Raw genomic sequence first — 25,851 nt, 5'->3', positions numbered from 1 at the left:
CCGTTTGAAGACGTAGGAACAACATTAGGCATTTTATGAGAATAAACTTGAATAATATGAACAATTTGCTGTAAAAGCATTGCATGGCTTTTATTCCTTTTCGTTTGTTCTTTATAGTCATGTGAATGCGGTTTGTTTGGAGTGAGACGGAGTTGGCTTCGTCCCCTTTTTTGAATTTCGTCCCCCCACCCCCGCCCTTTGAACGTTCCATGGTGCCTTGCGTCAGTTTGTAACGAATTTGGTTCGACAGCGAGGTTTAGGCGCCATTTACAAGTTTGAGTTGTCAACTAAGGAGAGCGAGTCGGAGTGACACGGGAGTAAATTTTTTGGATTATATTTGCCAAACTTTGGATTGACGATTATTTTTTGCGTAATAGCGACTGTGGTCTGAAAGGAAGACTCTTGACAGATCGTGGTTATACTGTGGAAGGTACATGGAAGTATTTTAGCGGAAAGTAACGACTGGGTTCCGTCTACTTGCTGAAATGTATTACGTTTGAAGAGGGACTTAACAGTAACGGCAAGTTAAACTAAGGTTTAACGTTAGCTTCTGATTGAAAGCGAGCAGACCATTATTACACATTCTAAGAGAAATAATGAGACCTAATCACGTTTCGTCTTAACTTATATTAAACCCACAGTGACACTCCTAATAGCGACATTTCCGACTCGTTGAAGTAATGCTCGCATTGCAAATAGCTCATAACCGGCGGGCTCTAATGTATTTACTCGTTTAACTTTAATACTAGGGTTAACAACTTCTTTCATATCAGATAACACGTTGACGTTGGATAGGATTTGCGTTACGTTTATGTCGACACTGCATTTGACTTTATAGAGCCCAGCAACTCATACCTTTTATAGTTTAAGTTAGCCATTATGTTAGCTTTAGCGTCGCAGCGATATTTCATTTCATATAGTTAGCCAATCACTTAGCAGAAGTAGTAGTAGTACAGCTAACTTAACGGTAAGTTAAGTAAAAACAGCGTGGCAGAGTTTGCGCTGCCATTGCCAAGTTACTTATTTGGCAAACGTGAATGTAATTATAACGTTATGCTAACACGGGTAACGTTGCATTAGTTGTTTGAATGTGCGTACCAATTACCTAGCGAGTTAGGTTGGCTCGTCTACGCCTCCGCCCCAACAAAAACGTTGTGGGGATGAAAGTTAATATTAGTGTCGGTTTGAAACCTCGATCAATTTAGGACGTTGGGTCTTCACCACCAACTTCAGCCACATTAGCAGCGGCTGTGTAACGCAGGCTAGGCTAAGAGAGCTAAGGAGGAAAATAATTAGGCTATTTGCACATTAACTGGGTCGTTTTTCACTTGCTGTGACGTTAACCTTATTTTTGCTGCGTTATTTACCGCCTAGGTTCGCGAGGCAAAATAAAATGCGTGATATAGATGCCTACTAGAATTGTTCTGTGAAAGGATGGGATTATTATTTTAATATAGATTATTTTAAAGACAAATGATGCTTAATTTTAAACTTGAAATAGATTATGATTCTGTGCAGTCATCGGATTGGTGCTATCTCATTTTAACGTTTTCAGCAGGAGTAACTCGTGTTATGCTGGACTCATTGTTGTAACAGCAATGTTAAGATATGCAAAATATACCGATTAACAGTTAGCTGGGCGTCAATAGGATCTGACTGTGGTAATGATTAGAGGCTGACAGAGAAGCTGCGTGTAACCGACTAAAAGTGGAGTTGAGAGATTGACAGGCACAAAAACCACTCATGGATATTCCCTTTTTACCAATGACCCCTTCAGATTTCAAGTCATGCCATCTAAAACTGCAAAGAGCTCAACTGCCTCCGCCAAGCCCAGAGGGAAAGGGTCGCAGTCTGACTCCGAAGACGAGCTAGATGTACCCCCTCAAGAAACTAACTCCAATGGCCAAGAGGAGGCACCGCCGAAAACTGGCAAGTAACAAAGGGTGTTTTGGTGTCTGTGAATCTAAATAAGTTGTTCAGTCAAAGCCTTTGCGTGTATTGCTGTATTGGTAGGGGCCAATTGGCACAGCTGTAAAGCTTTTTTTCCCCTCTTCTTGCTTAAACAACACGGAGTTAGAATGGCTGATATATTTTTGACTAAAGTGCCAGTCATCAATAAAATGATTTTGGAGATGATTTTGATAACGCCGAGTGTACTTCTTCCCCGAATCTTCTCAGCAGACGAGGTAATTTATTTCGAAAAACGAGGTGCTTTGTGTAGTAGATCAGAGCGGTGTTTGACTTAATTCTTGTAAGCTTGATATTTACTGATTTGTATGCGAACCCTATAAGATGCACATAAGCAGTGGGTGATGTCTGTATTTTGTAGAATATGTTGAAATGCTTCACTGAGTGTCTGGCTGCGAGGTTTTAATTGACAAACATCGACATCTTGGCTTGTTTATGCTTATGTGAGCACAATAGATTTTGGACAGGTCGTTGTGGCTTTGTGTGATGGCAACATAATCGTTTCTGCGTTACACATTATTATCACAAAACACCAGTTTTCCTGTTTCTGTTTGAGCACAGACAGGCATGAGTGAAAATGTGACGCTGATGGCTGAGATTTCCACTTTAGTTATTTGTCATCGACAATGTGGCGCATCTGAGTACGTACAAACGCTTCTGGTGGAGAGCGTTTGGATTATAATGTGGGTTCGTTCATAAGCGGCCATGGTCTCTTTCTTTTTTGGGGTTGGCTCTTGTTTGCAGAACAAAGGAAAATAACGCCTGTCAACTTTTCTTTCTGGAGTCGTACTTTGACTGCTCTTGTAACTTGGTGCGTGTGTTTTGTTTGTTTGTTTTTTTGTGTGTGTGCGTGCGTGCGCGAGTATGCTTCTCTACCCCTCCCCCACGTACAACTGTCTCCCCCCCGAAACGACTCGAACAGAAGAATAAAAGTTGTACTTTTTGTGTGCCACAGATTCGTCTCACGGGGAAGGTACCGAGACCGTTGATAATAGAAGTTTGGAGGAGATTGTCGGTAGCATCCCTCCACCTCCGCCCCCAGCAATGACCAATGAACCGGGCGCCCCTCGCCTGATGATAACACATTTAGTTAATCGAAACTTTAAATCATATGCAGGCGAGCAGATTCTGGGGCCTTTTCACAAGGTACGACCAAACATGGTTACACATGTAATCCCTGCCTGGGAAATACTCTTCTGATGTGTCACAGATTTAACATCACTTGTTGTGTATCCCACTCTTAATTTATTTTTCCCCCGTTTAATTTCATATGATAAAAACCCATAGATTTTTGCCTCGTGTAGTAGAAAAGAGAACATGTCACAGAATAATTTATTCTGCTATATTTTAGCATCATTGCCTTAAATAAAATCAAAGTGGAAAAAGTCAGACTCCATTTTGATTTAGTGAGTATCTCACAAGAGGTAGTGATCTAGTGGGGTGCTAACTTCTCTTGAAAATTATGAGTTTCTGTAAACTTTCTCTTCATACCTTTTTCTGTTTCTTTGTTACTAAATAATTTATCTATGTTAAAAACAACTTTAACTACACTCCCATGGAATACATTCAAATTTGCAGTCTTGCTGAAATAAAATGTTACTGTTTAACTCTACAGGATATACTCTGTTTTTACATTATTGATTTTATTTTATTTTTTTCTATTTTCTCTACCTTTTTCTTAGCGCTTTTCCTGCATCATTGGTCCAAATGGAAGTGGGAAGTCCAATGTGATAGACTCAATGCTCTTTGTGTTTGGATACAGAGCTCAAAAGATCAGGTCGAAAAAGCTCTCAGTGCTGATTCACAGCTCTGATCAACACAAAGATGTGCAAAGCTGTACTGTGGAGGTGCACTTTCAAAAGATTATTGATAAGGTATATATGTGTATATATATCTATCTCTCTGTCACACATATGCATGCTGCACTCACTCTGAATTAATAAATGGGTAGCCCAAATGCAGAAAGATGAGAAGAAATATTTTCTGAAGGATAGTGGTGTTTGTTGAATTAAAAAAATTTTTTTTTTCTGTTCTCTGTATAATATTGCTGCATAGTGATCACAACAGTGACTAAACAAAGACTCAAATCAGTCATGAAAGTTACAGCTAACACCCACACATGCCATAGTCAGTTCATATTGTGCTAGAGTTGATCCCTCTATTTTTAAATATTTTTTTTTTAATTGCAGTTCAGTAATTAGCCTCTACTCATTTAACTGTACTGTGAAAAGTTAAAAAAAAAAGTGGCTTTTGTATTGAGAGAGAACTTCAGTAGGGTGGATAAGATGACAGATTACACTGAAAAACGACTGAACTGTAGTTCAAAGAATTAAACACGTTTCTATATTTGATCTGCCACAGGGGGTGTGAGAAAGTGTTTTGCCTTGTGTACTCATAAATGTGTCTGAGCCTTTCTCTTTGCTTCATTAGCTCCAAGTAAATTTAAATCAAGTTTTTAAACTGATGGTCAAATTTTGTGTGCTATATCAGCTTTAAACTAATATCTAAAACAAAAACAAAAAATCAGAAGTAATATAAACAAAAAGTTTTAAACTTTCTTCTAAAAGTACTTAATTTTCTGTTTTATGCTGTATTTTCACTGTCATTATTTTATCTAATAAACTGTTTTAATTCTCTTCATATGTTGCACTCTATACACTCCAGTATGTATAGGGTGTATTTGCATGTTACTCTGGCCAGCTTTATATACTTTTTAAAGAAGCCATTTTTTCTTATTTTGTTTTTAATGTAGTGTGTTTTTTGCCCTAGCCATCCTAATGTATTTGTTAGTGTTATAAATGTTATAAATATTGCAATTTGCTGTGTGGAGCTGTTTGAATTTCTTCTTAACTGCTCTTCTAAGCTGCTCTCTGTCCTCTGCCCCTCCCCCATCAGCAAGGAGATGACTACGAAGTCATCCCCAACAGCAAGTTCTACGTTTCCAGGACTGCCAACAAAGACAATTCCTCAGCCTACCATATCAATGGCAAGAAAGCCACATTCAAAGAAGTGGGTGCCTTACTGCGAAGCCATGGTATTGACCTAGACCACAACAGATTTCTGATCTTACAGGTAACTTTTTATGCAATTTCCTCTTCCAGTTCTAGCTTTGCTTTTTGTTTTAGTTTAGTTTTTTCCCCCTGCTGTGACCATCCCATTTTGTAAGATTTCCTGCTCTCTGTTCTCTACCCATGTCTTAGTCCACTTTGAGTCAAAGTGTTTCATATAACTTAAACCATGACTGTCTTTGGGAATAACCTGTTGCACTGGATTTGGAAAATAGATGTGCCCTCTGCCAGCCCTTAGACTACTATAGCAGCGCATCATGGTTTGAAACAATGTGGAAAAGGTGCGAACCATAATTTGCTGCTTTAGGATTTTAAGGAAAAGATACAGTTTTATCCACACTTGGACCGGCATGTGAGTGGCTGTAGTTGGATAAGTCACTAAGATTTTCTTGTGGGGGGAATCTTTGAGGCTGACCCACCAGTGGGGACAGGTTAGCCCCCGCCCTCCCTTTCCCATGTACCTGCCACGCTTTAGCAGCACGTAAATATTGGCGTGTGAGAATAGACCCCAACCCCAATATTAGCAGTGCTGCTTCAGTGTGGCTGGATCAAACACCCTTCATTACCATGGCTTTATTATTGGTTCAACATGTTGTTTGTTTAGTTTTTTTAATGTATTTATTTCAATTTACCTCAACTGTGAATGGAATGCAGTCCTGAATATTTTTTTATTTTATTTGCATAATTTTACGTTTTTATTTATATTTTATTTAGCTCTGTGTTGCTCTGACTTTTAAATCATTTCACTTGTTATACTTCTACTTCTCTTCTTCTTCTTCTTATTGCCTGTTGTTACTGATGAACTCAGAGACATGTAGGATTACAACTGAGTAAAGCAGAATAGCTGATAAAAAAAATTGTTTTCGCAGTTTTATTTATCCATTAAGTTTTTTTTTTTTTTTTAATGGGATAGTTTCAGGTGAACACTTAAACCTGCTCTGCTCGATATTTTTGTATTTATGTGTGCATGTCCATTTCTACACTCCTATGTCTCTTGTCAGTGATATGGCTGCATGACTATGGGAAGAGGCTTGAGTTTGTTTTCCAAGGTCACTTTTCCAGGCCTCTGGCAAAGGGAAAGCTGTCTATTTTGTGCACTGGTCAGAGCAGAGGATGACGTGGGATTTCCCCCTCCTACCTCTAACTGGCTTCTCCTTTCTTTCATACATAAAAAGTAATATATGAGCTGCTTTTTTTCCCACCCTAGACATAAATAAAAGCCCAATTTGAGACTTGGTTTGTTTTTACTACAACTAGATCTATTTTTTGTTTGACTTGAAATTTCTTACCTGGCAATATTTTTCTAGCCAGCCTATTTAAGATAAATAAATAAAAATGAACACATGTTCTGACAAATATAATTATACTGTAGAGTTGTCCCTAACTTTGGGCCAAGTAGTACATGTACAGTAATGTGAAAATGTAACTGGTGTAGTTACCCGAAATCAGAATTTGCATGTTTACACCAGCATTTGTTTTTCAACCACCTTAAATTTGGATATGATAAATTTAGCATCTTTTAATGTGCGGTGATTGCTGTGAGGCAATGTTTTTATTTTAGCACTAGTATTTCTGAAGCGTGTTAAGCATGTGATTACAGAAATTAATCATTTAACAGATTTCATCTGTTTTTATTATTATTATTTTTTAGTCAGTTGTTAAGTAGTTGAATTTTAATTACACTTTGTTTTCAGCTTCTTTGAGTAAAGGTAGTAAAAAAAAATACTCATGATTTGTAACTTAAAAAATTATTATTATTATTTTGCACAGGATTTGTGTGTGTGTGTGTGTGTGTGTGTGTGTGTGTGTGTGTGTGTGTGTGTGTGTGTGTGTGTGTGTGTGTGTGTGTGTGTGTGTGTGTGTGTGTGTGGCAAACTAGTGTTAAGTCAAGTTTAGAGACATAAGTTCAGCTGGCCACACCCTAATGGTTAAACATGTGGATAATTTAAAAATAAGATTTTTTTTTTATTTTTTTACAAATTATTATTACCCATTTTCATTTTGGCTTTCTGTGAATGGGTGCAAGCAGTATTTTTGCCAATGTGCTGTTGTGGACTTTGCCTAGGGTGAGGTGGAGCAGATTGCCATGATGAAGCCTAAAGGTCAGACAGAGCATGATGAGGGCATGCTGGAGTACCTGGAGGACATTATTGGCTCCTGCCGTCTCAAGGAACCCATCCAAACTCTGGCTCGCCGCATTGAGCTACTCAATGAGCAGAGGGGAGAGAAGGTGACAACTCAAATACTGTCTGTTCACACAGTTTAGCTAACCAACTTTCCTTCCTGTGTATGGACTAGAATTGTTGAGCATCTATTCAGTAGTCTCATGAGGCTTTCTTATGTGTGTGTATGTTTTGGGGTACTTTCAGTACACATGTCTGAGATGAAAATGATGCACTGACAGGAAACTATGAAGCATACAGTAGATTTAATAATTGGGTTTTATTGAAAATTATTTTTTGTTGATTGTACTGTTACCATGTTGACAAGCTTTTTATCTTTTTTTTTCTTAAAGTTGTTATTTGATTTTTGATTTTTTTATACTATGCAAGTAACTAAGTTTTATCACCAGACATAAAATACTGTTATTTTGTTTACCTAAGCTAAACAGAGTAAAGATGGTGGAAAAAGAGAAGAATGCTTTGGAGGGAGAAAAGAATAAAGCTGTGGAGTTCCTCACCCTGGAAAATGACATCTTCAAACGCAAGTGTCAGCTCTGTCAGTATTACATGTGAGTACACCAATACCACCTCTGTTTTGTACATGGAAAAATTTCATCAATAATATAAAAATGCAGACCCAGCAGTTGTACAGAAAAGACTTCTCCATTTCAAATACTCAAAAGAACAGCTGGGCATGCTTCTCTGCTGTCAAACATCATAGTCTTTTGCTTTCCATGTAAATGATAAAGTTTTATCAGACTTTTTTCCCCTCTTTTTTCCTTCTCCCTCTCTCTGTTTTCTCTTTGTCATTAGTCATGATCTGCAGAAACGTGTGGTTGATAAAGAGCAGGAAAAGCAAAAGATCTCGGAGGACACAAAGGAGCTCACTGAGAAAAATGCCAGGTTATCAGAAGAGATGGAGAAAATGAACCAAGAACTCAAAAATGTGGAAAAGTGAGGCATTTGCATTTCTTCTCCTTCTGTTAACCAATGTAACTTTTACCACATTACTCAGTTTTTTTTATGACTTAGTAACATTTTGTATTTGTTTGTTTTATTTATTTATTTTTCTTGGTTGCTTAAGCATCTCTTATCTGGAAGGTGTATCAAGTGTAACAAACATGGGTCTAATTTATTTACACACACAAAAATGTTTACACAAAGAAGCGTATGTGCTTGAAATTTATATATGCAATAATTCTCATAATTTTTGGGTTGGTGACCATAGATAATTTTTAAACTGACAAATCATCTCTAAAATAATGTGCAGGAACTGAAAACTGGAAGAACATTAATAATAAGTATACTGTATTTTTTATATATATACATACATACATACATACATTAAGCGCATGTATATGTATGTATGTATTTTGTATATTTTTTCAGTTTATATAATATTTCAGTAGATGGACTTGAATGTACCCAGTAAAAAAGCTATTCCTCCACCAGGAAACAAAATAAGCTCAACAAGTACATTGAAACCCAGAAGGAGAAGTTCACCCAGCTGGATTTGCAGGATGTTGAAGTGCGTGAGAAGATTAAACACTCAAAGAGCAAGAACAAGAAACTGCAGAAGCAGCTGGAGAAGGACAAAGAAAAGGTGTGTTGGACTTTAAATTGCAGACAACTTTTACACAATTGTTTCAGAGTAATTAGAGCCACTCTGATAATCACAGTGGGCATTCACATGTGATTCAGAGGTACAGACACACAATCTGTCAGTATGGTGTAGTTTTGTCCCTTTTTTTTATTTAATTGATATTTAGCATACAAATCCATCTGCAAATACAAGGTTACACAAAGTAACCAGTGGCATGGTTACCCTATGAGTTACTGTATTTAATTTGTATGAAGGCCAAGACAGAAACGTGGGCACTAAAAATAAATTTTCTTTTGCTTGTCAATAAACACCATGGCTACAGTTTTGAAGCAGAGAGAGGAAAAAAATGTTTGTAACCCTTTTACAGCAACTTACTTAAAATAAATATATGACAGAAACTACATTTGAGCATTTTTGTTGAGTCCTTCATTTACTAAAATCATTTGTAGGCTGAGAAGTTTTCCACCGAGTACACACGGCTTCATGTTTTACAGTTGTCAGCAGTGTTGTTTTAAACTTGGGCTTACAGAGTGATTACCAATCATACTAAATGCAAAATATAAAACGAGCCTTAGTTTGTATATTTTAATAATTTCTTTTATTTTTATGGTTTTTTGTTTTTTTTTTTTTTTCTGTCATCTTTTAAGGATGATACATATTTGTGTGAACAGAACAAAGTGAGGTCTGACTGCTGGCAGAGGATGTATGACAGCCATAGCAACACAAAGCAAAGCTTTCTATATTGAAACTTAGTACACAAGTGTTTGAATGTTTCTGACACATTTTTAGTCTGAAGCACAAATGCCATATGATACTGAAAGATAATTTTGTATCCAAGTGTGTGTATAGGGGCTTTGCTTTAATTTTACATATATATATATATATATGTGTGTGTGTGTGTGTGTGTGTGTGTCTTCTTTCTTTGGGTAAAGTCAAGTTTCTGTATTTTTATAAATTAACTGACATTATTCACAGGAAAAAAATAAAGCCCTATATGAGTCCGGAAGGGCTAGCTGTCTTAAAGTAGCCACTAGGGGGCTGCGAAGTAGCACAAGTTGATAGTGTGTGTGCTCTGTTTCACAGTTCTCGGTCGTCCTGTCTCTTAGACTCACGTTTTTTTTGTCGCTTAAACATGAACTTAAGAGTTTTTTGTTTTTTTTAACAGTATGGTAACCAAGAGTTGTCTCATGACTGTCAGAATATTCTCATTTCCCTCTGCTCTAAAAGCCAATCTGCTCCACCTACAATGGCTGTGCTCTGGAAACATCTTGGTCAGAGGGGGAGCTGGGCAGAGGCAGGCAGACCTCTGGGGAGCAGTGTTCTGCTGTATGGTAGTCAACTATGGCCTGGCTTGTGTAACGCTCCCAGCAGCTACATTCACATTTCACCCGCAGTTAACCCTACAAAACATAGACTATACACACGCACCACTCCTTGGCTTGTTTCAGCCCTGCCAAGTGGCAGATTGTTGTGCCAGTCTTAACCAGAGCTTGCTCAGTCCTGAATATGTGTTTATAGTTGATTACAGTTGTGTGTTTTGGCCTGTGTCTGGATGCGTAGCACAGTTTCTTTGTAACTGTCGCTGTCAAAAAACCCAAAACAACAAACTTGCACCTCCTATCTCCCACACTCTTCTCTTGTTTCATCTTTTCTAATTTAGGAAGTAAACGGCTGTTTCTCGGTGGGTGGTAGAAGTGTTTACTACTGATATTGTCAAGTTAACCTGGAGGGAGGGAATCTAGCAACTGTTGCTTAGATTTTGGAGTTGGACACATCTCATATGCTTTTGCACATTGTCCTGTCTGGCTCATCTTTCAGCTGGAGGAAGTGCGTGGTATACCAGCCAGCAGTGAAAAGGCCATCTCTGAGGCAACAGCTCGCAAAGAAGAACTGGAGCAGCAGAAGGTGAAAGAAGAAGAAAAACTTAAAGATGTGATGGAGAGTTTGAAGGAAGAGACCAGCGGCTTGCAGCAGGACAAAGAGGTATCTGTATACATCATGGTTTTTGTTGTGTGCTCACTGAAACTTTGTTTTTAAAACAAACAATCTTCTTGTATAATCCAGAAAAAAGAAAAGGAGCTCATGGAGCTCAACAAGGCTGTAAATGAGACCCGTTCTCGTATGGACCTCGCTCAGTCGGAGCTTGACATCTACCTTAGCCGCCACAACACAGCTCTGACACAGCTCAACACAGCCAAGCAGACACTGCAGACGACCTCTGACACACTGCGGGAGCGCCGTGCCGCCATCAAAGACCTGGAGGTCAAAATACCTGAAAAAGAACGGGAGCTAAAGAAGGTAGAACCAAACATCAGCACTGTCAGTTAGATAACATTTTGTGGATAATTTGTGTTACAGCCATCATGTGTTTTGAGTTTTTGCCTTCTGTTTCTCTGCAGGATGAGGAAGAGTTGGAGCAGCTGATGAAGACTGATAATGAGACAAGGGAGGTGGTGAGGGAATTGAGGCAGAAAGTAGATGAAGCCAAGAGCTCCCTGTCCTCGAACCGCAGTCGTGGAAAAGTCCTGGATGCCCTCATGCAGCAGAAGAAAAGTGGCAGAATCCCCGGCATCTATGGACGATTGGTAAAGAAAATACAAAAATTGCAGAACTGAACAACTTTCCTTCGCTTGTTTCTATTGATTAATGATTCTAAATATATTTATGCCTGTAGGGAGATCTGGGAGCCATAGATGAGAAGTATGATGTGGCCATTTCATCTAGCTGTGGTGCTCTAGACAACATTGTAGTTGATACCATTGACACGGCTCAGAAATGCGTCACATTCCTAAAAGAACAGAACATTGGGGTTGCTACCTTCATTGGTCTTGACAAGGTAAATATGAAGGATTTAAAGAACTTCAGTCAGGCGAAATATATAATTTTTTTAAGTCTTAACGACTTTAGTTATATTTTTTGTGAAATATTGTGCCTTCAGATGGCCTCCATATCTTGCTGCTCCTTCTCATTCATCTAAACTTCCTTTGCACAGATGAAAGTATGGGAGAAGAGCATGGCTTCCATTCGCACCCCAGAAGACAGCCCTCGTCTTTTTGACATGGTGCGAGTGAACGATGACAGTGTGCGACCAGCTTTCTACTTTGCCCTGAGGGACACGCTGGTGGCCCAAAACTTGGAGCAGGCCACAAGGATAGCCTACCAAAAAGACAAACGCTGGAGAGTGGTCACCCTGAAGGGAGAGATAATAGAGATGGCGGGTGGGTGATTTATCTTTTCTGTCTATCTTGCTCGCAATAAAAAATATATATACTTATGACCCTCTCAATTAGATCATTTGGTTAAATTTTTTAAAAAGCTTGAATAATTTTCCGATGTTTCACAGGAACCATGACTGGAGGAGGAAGAGTCATGAAGGGCAGAATGGGCTCTTCTATTGGCACTGAAGTCTCCCAGGTGGAGGTAAGTTGTTTGAAGCTATAATGTTTAATACAACTTGTATTTTAATTGAACATAGCATACACATACATGATCTTTGCCTCTGCAACCAAATGGTCCACAGATACATCTGGACTATGAGAGCAGATGGTGCCTAAGCTTCTCAGTACTAGTTGCACAAGTATCAATAATAATGGGCACCACAAAATGCAATGTGAGAATTCAATAAACATTTAAAAGTGTGTGAAACTCTCTCTTGGTTTCGAACTAACTGGTCATTAAAGTGAAACATTATCTTTGAGTCCATTTTTAGTCACCAGACTACTGTATCTGTCGGACTGTCTGTTTAGTGTTTATTGCAAACCAAAACTTCAAGACAGGAGCTTGGAGTTCTTAGTTATTCACTCTGAAAGGTCTCCTTTCAGAGTGAATAACTATTCCTTAATCCACATGAGTGATGTGAACTTTTAAAATAATAATTCTTGCCATGAGATTTTACTTTATACACATTTCCCAGGAGTGATGGATAGTAGAAAACATAATCACAGCTAGGCATTTGTGTATAGGACATGATGATTTTCATTTGTTTTCTGCAGCTTGACCGCATGGAGAGCAAGCTAAATCAGAAAGTGTCGAAGCTGCAGGGATGCCAAGAGAGAAAGCTGCAGCTAGAAGAGAACATCCAGCGCCTGCGGCCACAGCTCCGGGACATGAAGAACACCTTGGAAAAATACACCAACAGCATGACTGTACATAATTTTCATTCATTCTGCTCCTCTCACACTCATTTGGCTGTGTTTTTGATCTAATTAATAACCCCTGCTATTAGTAAGCCATCAAATAGGACAGTTTTGACTGATTAAAACATTTTTTGTGTTTGCAAATCTGAATTATTTCTTTTTCTTTGCTTCTCTCAGAGTTTAGCTGACCAAGAGACTCACTTGAAACTTCAGATCAAGGAACTTGAAGCCAATGTGCTGGCAGCTGCCCCAGACAAGGCCAAACAGAAACAGATGGAAAAGAGCCTGGAGGCCTTCAAACAAGGTAATGTCCTGTAAACACTAAAGAGAAATACTGTTGTTAATCATTTAAATATGGTAATGTTCACTCTCTTGAGATGTTTAAAAAAATATATAATCACTTGGTAGTGTAATTTTGTTTTAAAAAAATCTTGTCACATTATTGCTCTTAATAACCAGATTAGCTTTTGTGTATAAATGAATTTAATTCTTGAATCCTTCTAAATCTATTAATACAAATATCTTTGTCTTGTTTGTTTGTTTTTTCTTCTCCTATATGCTGTTCCTTTTTGTTCAATCAGACTACGAGGCAGCATCCAGTAAGGCTGGGAAGGTGGAAAATGAGGTGAAAAGGCTCCACAATCTGATTGTAGACATCAACAGCCACAAGCTTAAAGCTCAGCAGGACAAGCTTGACAAGATCAACAAGGAGCTAGATGAGTGCTCCTCTACCATAACCAAAGCCCAAGTGGCCATAAAGACAGCTGGCCGGTGAGGAAATGATGCTTGTTTAAACTCATTTACATGTGCATCCACTGATCGTAGACGAGTGGCTACTGGTGAAATCACTGTGAAGCCTGTTATTTATAATTCTGACATGTGTATGAGTCTCTGCTCGTACATAACAGGTTAAATACCTGGGGGATTTTTTTTTTTTTTTTCAGAGTAGTTTATTTTGTAATGAAAGAGCAGGTATCTCTCCCTTTTATCTAAAGAGGGGACACCCTATACTGTTTGTTTTTCCTTTGTTCTTTTTTTCTTACGACTATTCAATACTAATATCACATGTAAGTAGCATTGGGTTTCTGTCACTAAATTCCTGTCTCCTGTTGTTGTCATTGGTTTCTTTGAATTAATCAGTGTTGTGGCAGTGGTGAGTGTGTTGGGTGTCTAGTCTTTGGTGTCTGTGGCTGGAACATTAAGATTGATCATGTAGGCAGGACAGCCTGGCAGCGCGCTGTAGCAAAAACACACACTTGGTCTGTGTGTGATGTGGTTTGTCTGGCATGACAAGCTGTTGAGTCGATTACGAACAAAGTGGGAGCTTATGAACTGACACACGGAAGCAGGTCTGAAAGCCAAAAACATTTACTTAGACAAATGAACCTACCACCACAGTTACACACTTTGTGTATGAAAGAGATTTTAATCTTTTAGAAGCCGTTGTGACTGCAGTTTAAGTGAATCTGTGTTTGGGTAGCACTGCATCTAACCACAGTAGATTTTATTCTAAGATCCGAGCCAAGTTTCTAACCTTGAATTTCACTCTGTAATATGCAAAGTATGAGATTTGACTGTACAGATGCGCCATATTAATGTGAATGACGGCCTCAGAGTGCAGCAGTGCAGGGATTACTGTTGTTTTAACAAGTAGTATTTATGAGCCGTGTCAAATCACTTTTTTTTTTTTTTTTTAACCCTCACGGCACAAAAAGAATAGTCAGGTAGGACACCTGGGATATATATTTGCCTTTTAAAACGAGTTGTCAGACAAGTGTTTTGTCTGACAGTAGTTCATTACCAGACAATAACTAATACACAATTTTTTTTATTAAGTTTTTTTTAAATACTGTTGACGACAAACTGATAAGGAGAGAGATGATGTGGATAAAATGTTAAATTACTTTGGTTGTGTCAGTTTGTGTACTCAGTGGGGTGTTTTTTGTTTTTTTTTTTGTGCTTCACGATTTATTTGATTTGTTTGATATTTATATGCGCATACGTTCAGTTGGGTTTCAGGCTTTGAATTGTTCCCAGAATGGCGCTGACCTTTACTTCAGTTGTCTTAACGCATCCAGTGTAGACGGATGAAGCTGCTGCTATAACATTGCTCAATTTACAGCTGGCCTCCTGTGCAGGCAGGATGATGGCCTGGGTTAGAGTAAGATCCTTGTGTAGACAAATATATTAGCTCTTCAGCAGTCATTCTGTAATGTTTTTGATCCACTACTGATCATCAGCAGTAATCTTTCTAATATCATATGTCTGTCACCAACTCTGACTGTTGCCGTTTCCTCTGTAGCAACCTGAAGAAGTTTGAGGAGAGTGTGGCTTGTGTGCAGCGTGAGCTGGAGGAGAATGAGAAGTCAATAGCTGAACTCACAGAACAGCTGAAGAAACTGGAAGACGAGGCTGGAGAGATCATGAAAGACTGTCAGGAGGCTGAGGTTGGAACTTTTCATCCACTTTGGTTGTTTTATATTTCTTCACAGGAGAAAAAAAAGTTTGTTTTTTTTGTTGTTTTTGCACTGATTTTTTTCTCAGAAGGATTTTACATTTTTAGCAAGTTGTTTTAAAACCTTGCTGTCCCACTTGCACTTTGTAAGAAAAAAAATTAACGTGTGAAGGGCTGATGTTAGTTGTTTTTTTTCTGTTTCTTCCAGGCTGCATTGCCAGATGTGCAGGAGCAGTATCAGGGGGTGCTGAAGGAGATAAAGGCGCTGCAGCAGCAGGAGCACGCTCTGCAGGAGGAGTCCCTAGGCGTCCGGCTCCGCATCGAGCAGATCGAGGCCACCATTACCGAACAAAATAACAAAATCAAACACTGGCAGAAAGAGGTGGGAGAGGAAAGGTGTTGCTGTGAATTGATGTACTACTATAGTTTTATTCTTGTAACAATAACATTAATGAAGATTTACTCAGCAAACTTAAAGCAAGGGACAAAAATAGTCCAGTGATATCAGACCCACTTTGTTTTATATTGATACTTTTTTTTTCATTTTCTAATTGTGAATGCTTTAATCATATCGGAGGCCCTTTGATTTGTATCTTTGCTTGCTCTACAGGATGATGGTGTAAAATAGTAAAAACTATTGTTTCTATTCCACAGGCCTCCAAGCTGTCCCTTCATACCATCGAGGACAAGCCAGCAGAGGAACTCCCTGTGCTCACTCCGGCTGAACTCGATGAAATCTCAGATCCCAACATCATTATCAACAAGATGATCACATTAGAGACCCAGTGTGCTCAGATGAAGCCCAACCTCGGGGCCATCGCAGAGTACAAGAAGAAGGTATGCACAGGCGTGACAGGCAGCCTGCTACCTAACAACTCGCTGTTGCTGAAACTCAGTGACTGTTGTTAATGCTGCTGTTTTATTTTGTTTTTTCTGGATCTGTTGGCTCATCTAATGCTGGTTCAGCCAATGTGTGGAGCATGTTTAGTGGTACTCTCTTGGTCCATTTATAGCTTTATTTTAAGCAGCTCTGTTTAGAATTTATCAAAACGGAAATGAGCTCACAGCCTAATTTTAATTTCAATCTGCCTGTGCGTGTTCGTGTTCTCAGGAGGAGCTTTACTTGCAGCGTGTCGCCCAGCTTGATGAGATCACTACAGAGAGGGACAAATTCAAACGTGGCTACGAGGACCTGCGCAAACAGCGCCTCAATGAGTTCATGACTGGATTCAACATGATCACAAACAAGCTGAAGGAAAACTACCAGATGCTTACACTGGGTGGTGATGCAGAGCTGGAGCTCGTGGACAGTTTGGACCCCTTCTCTGAGGGCATCATGTTCAGGTAAAGCATGAGTGACTGTAGGTGATCACTGTGAGGTTCATCAGTGCAGAGATTTCATCGCTTGCTTTTGAATCAATTCAGTTTTTTCATTAATGTCGAGGACATCTGATAGAAAAACCAAACACTTGTTTACATCCCAACAATCCAAATAAACTAACAGCCAAACTAAATCCTGCCTGCTTTGAATTAAACAAATGTTCAGGCAGACTTATTGTAAAAATCTAAATTCTTTAACACAAAAAAAAGCTCTCAGACCTTTTGAGAGATCTAGTTTGTCTTTCACATTAGAGGGATAAAAATAATTTATTATTTGCCTTTTTGGCATTTAAAAGTCTGAGATTCATTCATTTCATTATAATTATGTTCCTCAGATTTTGTAGAACTGGCTTTATGATTTTTTTTTTTTTTTCTTACGTCACTCTGACCTCTTCCTAAAATGTTCTGAACTTTCTGCCAAGCACAGTGAAACTGTTCTTTTAGTGTACGTCTGTTTTCTTCTATTATTAAAACTGATCCCAAATCTTCCTTTTAACATTTACGGGACTCAAATGAAGGATACTGTTGTTAAAAACAAGTAACAGTACTGAACAACACACATCACTAATGCCCTGACCTGCACATGGTCAGGTGTAAGCATGTGATGTACTTTTACTCATGAAGTTTAAAATAGCAGTTTTAGCTGTGCACAGCTGTTTTGGTGTGTTAAGCAGCGTTTGCTATCAACCATGTGGTTTGCTGAAATGTGTGAGCTCGAGCACTGAGAGCAGGTTCAGGCTGTGCATGAAGGCAGATTAAAATATGGAGTGTGTTCAATTTCTGGAGATGAATGACACAGCGTCTTTCTAAGATCTCACACAGTCGAAACATGAGTATTTTTTTGTTTTGTTTTTTTTGGGTGATGATGCATTTGCTAGACAAACAAACTTTTTTTTTTTTTAAGTGTTCGTCCTCCCAAGAAAAGCTGGAAGAAGATCTTTAACCTGTCGGGAGGAGAAAAGACCCTCAGCTCCTTGGCTCTGGTGTTTGCGCTACACCACTATAAGCCCACACCACTCTATTTCATGGACGAGATTGATGCTGCCCTTGATTTCAAGAACGTCTCCATTGTGGCCTGTTACATTTATGTGAGTATGGAGCGGTTGATTCTGTTAATGCCTCAAACATTCACCCTTTTGAGTAGTAGTGCTACTTTAAAAAGCAGCAAGGTGGTGTAAAACTAAAGGAAATATATTTTTCTTTCAGGAGCAAACAAAGAACGCACAGTTCATCATCATTTCCCTGAGGAACAACATGTTCGAGATCGCTGATCGTCTCATCGGCATCTACAAAACTAACAACACCACCAAGAGTGTGGGAATCAACCCAAAGACCATCGTCTTTAAAGAGCACGACGCCATCACTGCCTAAACCCAAGAACCCTGTTTGCTCTTTTACTTTACCTTTCACACATCATGTAAATATTGTGTTCTTTATGATGAAATGCTGCTATTTTTTTTTTTAAAGAAAATTTTCTCATGTGCTGACAAATGTTTTGCATTTGTTACAGCAGCTGTCTGTGTAAAATCTGAGATGTACTATTAAAATTAAATCCTTTTTATATTAAATGTGTAGTTAAATGTCTTTACAGTGATACTGGAGTTTTGCTGGTTCAGCCAACGATGTAGGGAGTTTGATTCATTGCAGCACAAAATGTTTCATCTCACCTTTGGAAAAACTGAGCACGACACAAGTATTTAAATTTATTTTCAATACATGAGCTGAAGTTTATAGAAGTACAAACACTACAACAGGTGTGACTACATTAGTTCAGTCTGATTTCAGCAGCATATAAAATCCTGGTTTGTATCATGCCTGTGCAGAGTCTGCATCACTGCACAGATATCTGCTGGATACTCAGTAAAGAGCTGAACTGAGTAAAATAAAGTAACAACTTTTAAAAGTTGACTGTAAATCAGGGCAGCATTTTAGGGGCTCTTTGTTTTTCTTTTTTTTTTAAGGTAAGCTCTGTCCTGGGAACGATGTATTGGTCCTGGTGGAATTACTGTAAAGCTATTAAGCGAGGCGAGCTGAAGGCATGATGGCTAAAGGCACAGTCAGGGAGGCGCTCGGCATCACTGCAACATGATCTGTGGTGGCTTTAACTCAGGTCCAACGAGTGTCTGCTTCCACTCCTCAGGCTCTAAATTTCACATACTGCACCAGTCACTGTAAATCGCTCCGTGTGAGGGCTTCTACGTGTAGCCTGCTGCACTTGTGTCCCAAGTATAGAAAGTGCAGGAAAGCTACTGAAATGTCCCATAGCAAGACTGGACAGAGAATGACCGAACGGTTCAAGATGGATTAGTGTTTGATGTTCTGAACATTATTTAGAGTAACATGCGTCCAAAGAAGAGCAAAATCAATAACACAATAATAGAGGAAAAAGGATATAAAGCTACACAAAGTGCACCTACAGAAGGTTACAGGAAGCTTTTGAAATGTTTGTGCAGAACAATCACATTAGAGAAAACATACATACATGTAACCTTTTGAGTGTGACTAAAGGTATACTTGTGGTTAAGGCATTTCTAATGAATCTTATTGTTTTTTGTTCAGTCTTTGCATCTATTGGCTGACTTTTTGTTATTGTTTAGAATGACCTCAAGTTTTCCTGTTCATGAAAAAGGTCACTGTCCCAAACCCTCGCTGTGCAGATGTCAGCAAAATCTAATTCACCATTGTGGCTCTCGTTTTGTTAAACAAAACGGGAACGTAAAATCGCGAGTAGCAGCTGTTTACAAACTGTTTTAGGGTGGATTCTTTCCGTCTCTACACTAACAGGGAAGTGAGACTTAAAAAAAACTCTAAACACATTTAAAGGTTTTCTGAACCTGCTTGGCCGTTCTTATCGAGACGTCAGAGTTTTAAATAAGGCAGCCAGGTGCTCAAACACCCTAACACCCACCGCAGAGAGCTGTGAACTCCATCTATCTACAGCCACCCCCGCCGCGGTATATGCCCTCCCCACTGTGTCCCACACGCAGGTGATGAGTTCGCTGCTCAGGCTGTGGACCAAGTGGCTGAGCCGAGACATGAGGGAGAAGCCGAGTGACGCCCCTCCGACCGGGTTCACCCACAGTACCGCCAACAGCAGCAGCAGCCCCAGCAGCACCACCGACGTAGTAGGTTGTAGCTCACCCCACACGTCCTGAACCCCTCTGCTGGAGCGACCCCCTCCAGCTTCACTCCCAGCACCGCCACATCTGGCACAGCAGCGCACCTTAGGAACAGGTGCCTCCTCCAAGCTCCCGATGGTCACGACAGGCCAGTGCTGCTGGAGGTACTCTGCTGCCCGCGGAGTGACGGACAGGGTCATCACAGAGGGCAGAGGGGTTTTAATGAACTCCTCCACCCGCTCTCTGAACAAATGCACCTTCTCCAAGAAGACCAGGGGCGAGTCTTCATCCTCTACTGACGAACCCAAGGACACCAGATCCAGCTGTTCTTCCTGCAGGAAACAGGACTGTTATTGGCTCAGGTTCATGCCACAGGAGCAAAAACAGAAAATAATATGATTGGAAAAAAACTGACTAAAAATAACAAACCTTTTCTGCTTCTGCTTTCCAGATTTATTTTAGATTAAATAATTCTGTCTGATGACTGGTTTTATAGTTCTGGTGTATGTACACACCTGTAGCTCCTTTACTTGGTGGATGAGAGGGTCATACGCGCGCGACACCTCAGCTCCAGCTTTATCTAGAGCGTCCAGGCAGGCTTGCCTCTTCCCGGCCAGCACCACCTCCAGTGTTTGAAAAAACTGGTTGACTTCCTGTCGGTCCTGCCTCACCACACCCTCACAGCAGGCCTTCTCCTGCTCCAGCTGTTCCCCCAGCTCACACACCTGGCAGAGGAGAGAAGATTCATTTACATGTAAACTAAACTTTAATAACTGGGGAACTTTTGAGTGTTGCAAAATTGAGAGACATCCACCTGTGCCCATCTCTCCTCAGAGAGCCTTTTCAGAAGCTGTGACGGCGTCAGTTTTTCTCGGATAAAAGCTGCCTGCAGGTCGTCTACGGGATGGCCGTGGTGCTGCCCCACCGTCAGGCACAGCCCGCAGATTAGCTGCCGGTCCTGGATACAGTACATATTCAGAGGCTGCCTGTGGTGCTCCGGACAGGAAGGTGGTCGTGGCTCACTGTCCATCTGATACTGAGGACGGCACACAGGCAAAACAGATGTGAGACCAATGAAGACAAACAGAGAGAAAAGCTCTGACTGCATGTTACACTTCATCTCAGTCACTCTTTCCTACTTTCTCGACAATAGCCCGCAGAGACACGTTGGTGGGCAGAGCATCTACACCCGCAGGGGGCAGCTCCACCACACTGCGACAGTTGGGGCATTTTAGCGGCAGGCGGAGCGGACGCCAGATGGAGTAGTTAGTCGACACCTGGAGGAGGTTGTCCAGGCAGGTCTTGCAGAAAGTGTGTGAACAGGGCAGGACTCGTGGGTCGGAGAACAGAGAGTAGCACACGGAGCACGTCAGGTCCTCCTCTAGGTTGTCCATGATGGAGACTGGCGCTCAGGTGGAGGGGTGAGGGTTTGGGGAGAGGAAATCTGGCAGGATATAAAAACAGTTGTTGCACATGTTTAGAGAAATAAATGAAGTGTTAGTGAATATGGGGCTTAATTTAGACTTAAACTGAAATCTATTGTGAGGATCGAGTTATTAACCTACAAGGCTGGTGTGAAAAACCGAATAACTGGTTGGGCCTCCTTTACCAGCAAGAACTGGTGTGTCAGGTGTGGAGGAATTTCTGCCCACTTTTCTTTGCAGAATTATTGTAATTCAGCAACATTGGAGGGATTTTGAGAATGAACCGTTTGAAAATCGGAATCAGCTCAGGACTTTGACTAGGCCACTTCAAAGTCCTTATTTTTGCCTTTCTTTAGCCATTCAGAGGTGAAATTGCTGGTGTGATTTGGATCATTGTCCTGCTGCAGAACCCAAGTGCACTTCAGCTTGAGGTCACGAACAGATGTTGTTAATGTTGTTCTGGGTTCTTTTGTGACCTCTTGGATGAGTCGTTGATGAGGTCTCGGAGTAATTTTGGTAGGCCAGTCACTCCTGGGAAGCTTCACCGCTGTTCCGGGTTGTGGATAATTGCTCTCGTTGTGGTTTGCTGGAGTCCCAAAGCCCTAGAAATGGCTTTGTAGCCTTTGACTCTAGACTGATATATGTCAGTGACTTTGTATCCCAGGTGTTTCTTTAGCTCTTGGCATGTGTTGCTTTTTGAGATCTTTTAGTCTGCTTCACTTCGTCATTCATGTTCAATTTTATGGGATTTCTTGATTCAACAAGTCTGCCAGTAATCAGGCCTGAGTGTGTTTAGTGAAACTGAATATAGCTTTCCAAACTATGTGGTTAATCACAGTTAATCCATGATTTAACAAGAGGGGCAATTCGGTTTTCACACAGGACCAGGCAGGTTTGGATAACCTTTCCTCTCTTAATCAATGAAATCATTATTTAAAAACTGCATTTTGCATTTACCTTTGTTATATTTGTCTAATATTAAAATGTGAAAATGTGTTTGATGATCTGAAAAATGCAAGTGTGACAAATATGCTCATCTCTAATCCTGTGCCTCGTAATGAACATCTGAGGATATTCAGCTCTGCCACCTCCAAATGCTGTCTTTTTAATCACTGCCACTGTCTCCAAACCATCACAGCAGGTCTCACTACCATCTCATAAACTTTTCCTTTCATTCTCATTGCTATGATATCGTAACATCAACCAAACGCTCATCTCCACCTCTTTTGTACACTGTTACTTTAGATGGTTGATTCCAGGTATGTAAACTCATCCACCTTCACTGTTACACCTGTCTAGCTCTCATTCATACGCATGTTATATCTTGCGTTCTTCTATCCAGAGAACACCTCCACCGAGGTTGTCTTACCTGCTCTATGCTCCCACTACAGATCACAATGTTGTCTGCAAACATCACAATCCACAGAGATCTGTCAGCCTGACCATCACCACTGCAAACAAGAAGGGGCTCAGAGCAGATCCTGGACATAATCCCACCTCCACTTTGAAGCCATCTGCCTCCTACCACACACCTCACATACTTCTATGCCACTCCTGACCCCCTCATACAGTCCCACAGTTCTTCTCTTAGCGCCCATATTGATCCTCAAGTTAGGCTATCATATTAAAAAGGCATTATTACCTCGCCTGATAGCTCAGCACTGATACTAACAGTCTCCCCTGCTAGCATTTCATAAGAATACCTATGAAAACACTCTGGTTAGGGACAATTCCTTTATTGGTGGGTCTAAAGGCAACCAGCCAAAACCTTTACCTGAAGATCTAGCTCAGAATGTATTTTCAGATCACTGAGAAGGGTTTGCCACACTGCTGCAGTGTCACTGGAGATGACACAGGTTAGTAAAACAGTCCTAACTACAGTCTTAGTGCTAAATAATTTATTGACATTTAAAAGAAAAAAAAATTGAACATTATGTGTTAGAGTGCCTCAGATTACCTGATAAAGTAATCTGGGTGTATACTTATCCTATAAAAAAGTTCAAATCTAACCAATGTGAGAAAGAGCTGATCATTCACTGAAAAACAAGAGAACAGCCAAAAAAAGGGCTCAGCTCTTATTACCGGATCGGTTATATTGCAGTGTTCGTGTGCTCTCTCCTCCTGTTACAGCCAGGACCGCAGCGACAATAGGAGGCCCTCTGCCAGCACCCACCCAGTCCAACACACACACACACACACACACACACACACAGAGAGAGAGAGATTGTTGTGAGGACACGCTGTTCATCTGTCCCCTACATAACCTGATCCATACACGGAGTCTGACTGGGGCCAATTTGGCGCCTAGATTCAAACAGGTGACCGATGTCCAGCTGCCCGCGGCGAATCGGCATCAAGCCAAACGTGGTCTCCTCCACGTATGGAAGTGTACATCCAAAAGCATTACTTTAAAATCCATCTACACCGAGGTGTAAAGTAGCGGCAGAGACTGCTACAGTTCAGTTTTCACTCATGCGTCATATTTTACATTCTTAATGTGTGTGGAAAAAGTAGTAACACGTTAAAAACAGTGTACATTATTAAAATGTGCTCTTTACCCGAATCTTTTTAACTTTTTAACTGTGCTAGCCACACAGCAGTTGCGGTCACTACTTTAATAGCAGTTTTCCTCATCTGCTGATTCTAGTTTTGACGTAAAAAAGAAGAAACCCCACCAACTTTAACAACTTAAGCACCACTTTTCGTGTAGAAATCTCCTGTTTAAAAGAAACAAAACAAAAACAAGACCAAACTCACCGTCAGCTGGGAGAAAGCGTCTGTCCAACAACAGAGCTTTCACTTCCTGTCAGCTCCTACGCGTGCTGCGTTCACGTGCACTCCCGCAAATCCTGTTAGCGATGAAAGAAAGAAAACGGGAAAAGGCGCTAGACTTCTAGAGCGCATGCTCGTATAGTAAAGACTGCGAGTAAAAAAACCCAAATAAATAATAACTATAAGCGGTAGCTATTTTTTTTCGCAATTATGCATTTTTTAAAACCCCTTTTCACGGTCATCCATTTTTCCGAAAGCACCCAGAGGCGCCGCTATTTCCGTACCACGCACGAGCAGAAGGTGCCTCTCTGGCCAATCAGGACTCGATTTTCCCCTAATTTGAAAAATTGTAACCGTTAGGAGAAGCGAAGACATTATCAGGGACACACAACAGATCACACACACACACACGTAGTCTCTCGATTTGGGTTTCACTATTTATTTTCTCGAAGACAACCTATCCTGTATCCTATCTCCCCCGAAAAATGAGTTTGCTTTTGGGGGGGAAGCCACCTCATTCATTTATTTATTTTTTCTTTCCCAGTCGTAATTTTAAATTTGAAACCACGTTTGCTAACAAGGAATGCTGCAAAAAAAAAAATACCCCTATGTTCAAACAGAAGGCTTATTTATGAGCACAATGTGTAATCATTACTACAGTGTTTGAAGTTAACACAAAAAAAAAAAAATTAAAGGGGTAAGCTTGTACACCTAGCTGGCAGAAAGAGGAAAGGGGAGTAATGGGGCTAAAGGACTCAGGTACTAAAGTTACAGCAAACTTGTTCATGGGTTTATATATTATTCAGGAAAACCCACATACTCCAGTCTGATGTGTGGGACACCCTCTGACCTTGAGAGAGAAAAAAAGTGGGTGAGGTTAAACCACCTGAAATAAACTCAATTTCTCACTAAAAAGCATCCTTGGATTACTCTTGAAAGACAACAGATTGTGGTTGAGTGAGTGATGCATATTGAGATTTTGCTGGCAGGTCAAAACCTATAAAAACCCACCAGCACACCTTCAGAAAGACGTCAGGCCTCACTTTGCAATACATGTGCAAAAACCATATAGATTATTTAGCAAATCAGACACTAGTGAGGGAAAAGGGGAAGGAGAAACATGTAACATTTAAGCACAGTTTTACTTAAAATGAAAATTACACTGTATCCACAGCCTAAGGAAACTAAAATACCCTAAAAAATAACTGTGCTATAGTTTAGTACATGCAAAGGTTATGATTCACAATCCTACGTGAAATGGCCATTGTCCTCTTCTCCCTTGGTGACAATCAAAGCTATGGCAACAGTACTGCAAAGCAGTGATTTTGCTGTTAATTGAAGGGAAAAGGGGTGGGGGGAAATAAAGGAGTTACAAGGAGGAACAGGTCATTTGGTTGATTATAAAGTGAAGGTGTCAACAATTTCACAGCATCAAGCCCATATCTGGTGTGTAGGTTAGGGATGTGGTGTGAGGATGGAGTACGATGGTCATCAATCACCTTTACAGAAGCGATATGAAACTAAAAGCTGGAAAACAAAGTCATAAAAAAGGAAAAGAAAGAAAAAGAAAATACACTGGAGGCAAAAAAAAAAAAGCCCCAAAGCCACCAAATGCATCTTAATACAATGCACTTCTGCTCCACACCTGCCAATAACATTGTCCAGTGTCAATTAATACTAACTTAATAAATCAAAAACAAAATCCTGGTGACGACGATGGTTTTCTCATATCCACAGTTCCTTCTTTCAGGGATTTCGCAGATC

At 40.2% G+C, this 25,851-nt stretch overlaps 3 protein-coding genes across 4 annotated transcripts in view; 1 reads left to right on the top strand and 2 right to left on the bottom strand.

The window, feature by feature from the left end:
* Positions 1–1,178, bottom strand: part of ift80 (intraflagellar transport 80 homolog (Chlamydomonas)) — a 51,883-nt gene extending 50,705 nt beyond the window's left edge. The window contains exon 1 of the mRNA XM_005742159.1: positions 1,106–1,178. The gene's annotated coding sequence lies outside the window, so the exon portion shown is untranslated. The remainder of the gene's footprint in view (positions 1–1,105) is intronic.
* Positions 224–18,340, top strand: smc4 (structural maintenance of chromosomes 4). Its single transcript, XM_005742161.1, has 24 exons — positions 224–430; positions 1,778–1,929; positions 2,924–3,114; positions 3,651–3,842; positions 4,864–5,040; positions 7,102–7,266; positions 7,640–7,767; positions 8,012–8,152; positions 8,651–8,801; positions 10,620–10,784; positions 10,866–11,099; positions 11,201–11,386; positions 11,476–11,637; positions 11,794–12,019; positions 12,145–12,221; positions 12,794–12,946; positions 13,115–13,241; positions 13,519–13,708; positions 15,240–15,384; positions 15,601–15,774; positions 16,047–16,229; positions 16,504–16,736; positions 17,677–17,860; positions 17,979–18,340. Exons 2-24 carry the CDS (start codon positions 1,788–1,790, stop codon positions 18,141–18,143), a joined length of 3,891 nt encoding a protein of 1,296 aa, XP_005742218.1. The 5' UTR covers positions 224–430; positions 1,778–1,787; the 3' UTR covers positions 18,144–18,340.
* Positions 18,341–18,462: 122 nt separating this feature from the next.
* trim59 (tripartite motif containing 59) lies at positions 18,463–25,657 on the bottom strand. Of its 2 annotated transcripts, none has more exons than XM_005742156.2 (6): positions 24,372–25,657; positions 24,073–24,164; positions 21,031–21,335; positions 20,706–20,927; positions 20,407–20,616; positions 18,463–20,223 (listed from the first exon to the last, which is right to left on the bottom strand). In XM_005742156.2, exons 3-6 carry the CDS (start codon positions 21,283–21,285, stop codon positions 19,621–19,623), a joined length of 1,290 nt encoding a protein of 429 aa, XP_005742213.1. In that variant the 5' UTR covers positions 21,286–21,335; positions 24,073–24,164; positions 24,372–25,657; the 3' UTR covers positions 18,463–19,620. The 2 variants fall into 2 exon arrangements, with proteins under 2 accessions (XP_005742213.1, XP_005742214.1); XM_005742157.1 differs by lacking the exon at positions 24,372–25,657 and adding an exon at positions 23,398–23,474 and having other exon boundaries at positions 24,073–24,276.
* Positions 25,658–25,851: the final 194 nt, after the last annotated feature.

The sequence above is a fragment of the Pundamilia nyererei genome, unplaced genomic scaffold, assembly GCF_000239375.1.
Source record: "Pundamilia nyererei isolate P.nyererei 1_Seehausen unplaced genomic scaffold, PunNye1.0 scaffold00117, whole genome shotgun sequence".
Taxonomy (NCBI): Eukaryota; Metazoa; Chordata; class Actinopteri; order Cichliformes; family Cichlidae; genus Pundamilia; species Pundamilia nyererei.
The sequence above is the reverse complement of the archived record's forward strand: the minus strand, read 5'-3'. Positions and strand labels throughout refer to the sequence as shown.

Bases quoted from the DNA above. Each gene is read 5' to 3' on its own strand.
- smc4 (XM_005742161.1), top strand. From the start codon at position 1,788: ATGCCATCTAAAACTGCAAAGAGCTCAACTGCCTCCGCCAAGCCCAGA. The intron at 3,115-3,650 runs GTACGACCAAAC...CCTTTTTCTTAG, and splicing joins TTCTGGGGCCTTTTCACAAG to CGCTTTTCCTGCATCATTGG. The intron at 16,230-16,503 runs GTATGCACAGGC...TCGTGTTCTCAG, and splicing joins TCGCAGAGTACAAGAAGAAG to GAGGAGCTTTACTTGCAGCG.
- trim59 (XM_005742156.2), bottom strand. From the start codon at position 21,285: ATGGACAACCTAGAGGAGGACCTGACGTGCTCCGTGTGCTACTCTCTG. The intron at 20,617-20,705 runs GTGGATGTCTCT...CTCCTCTGCCAG, and splicing joins CTGAGGAGAGATGGGCACAG to GTGTGTGAGCTGGGGGAACA. The intron at 20,224-20,406 runs GTGTGTACATAC...TGTTTCCTGCAG, and splicing joins ACCAAGTAAAGGAGCTACAG to GAAGAACAGCTGGATCTGGT.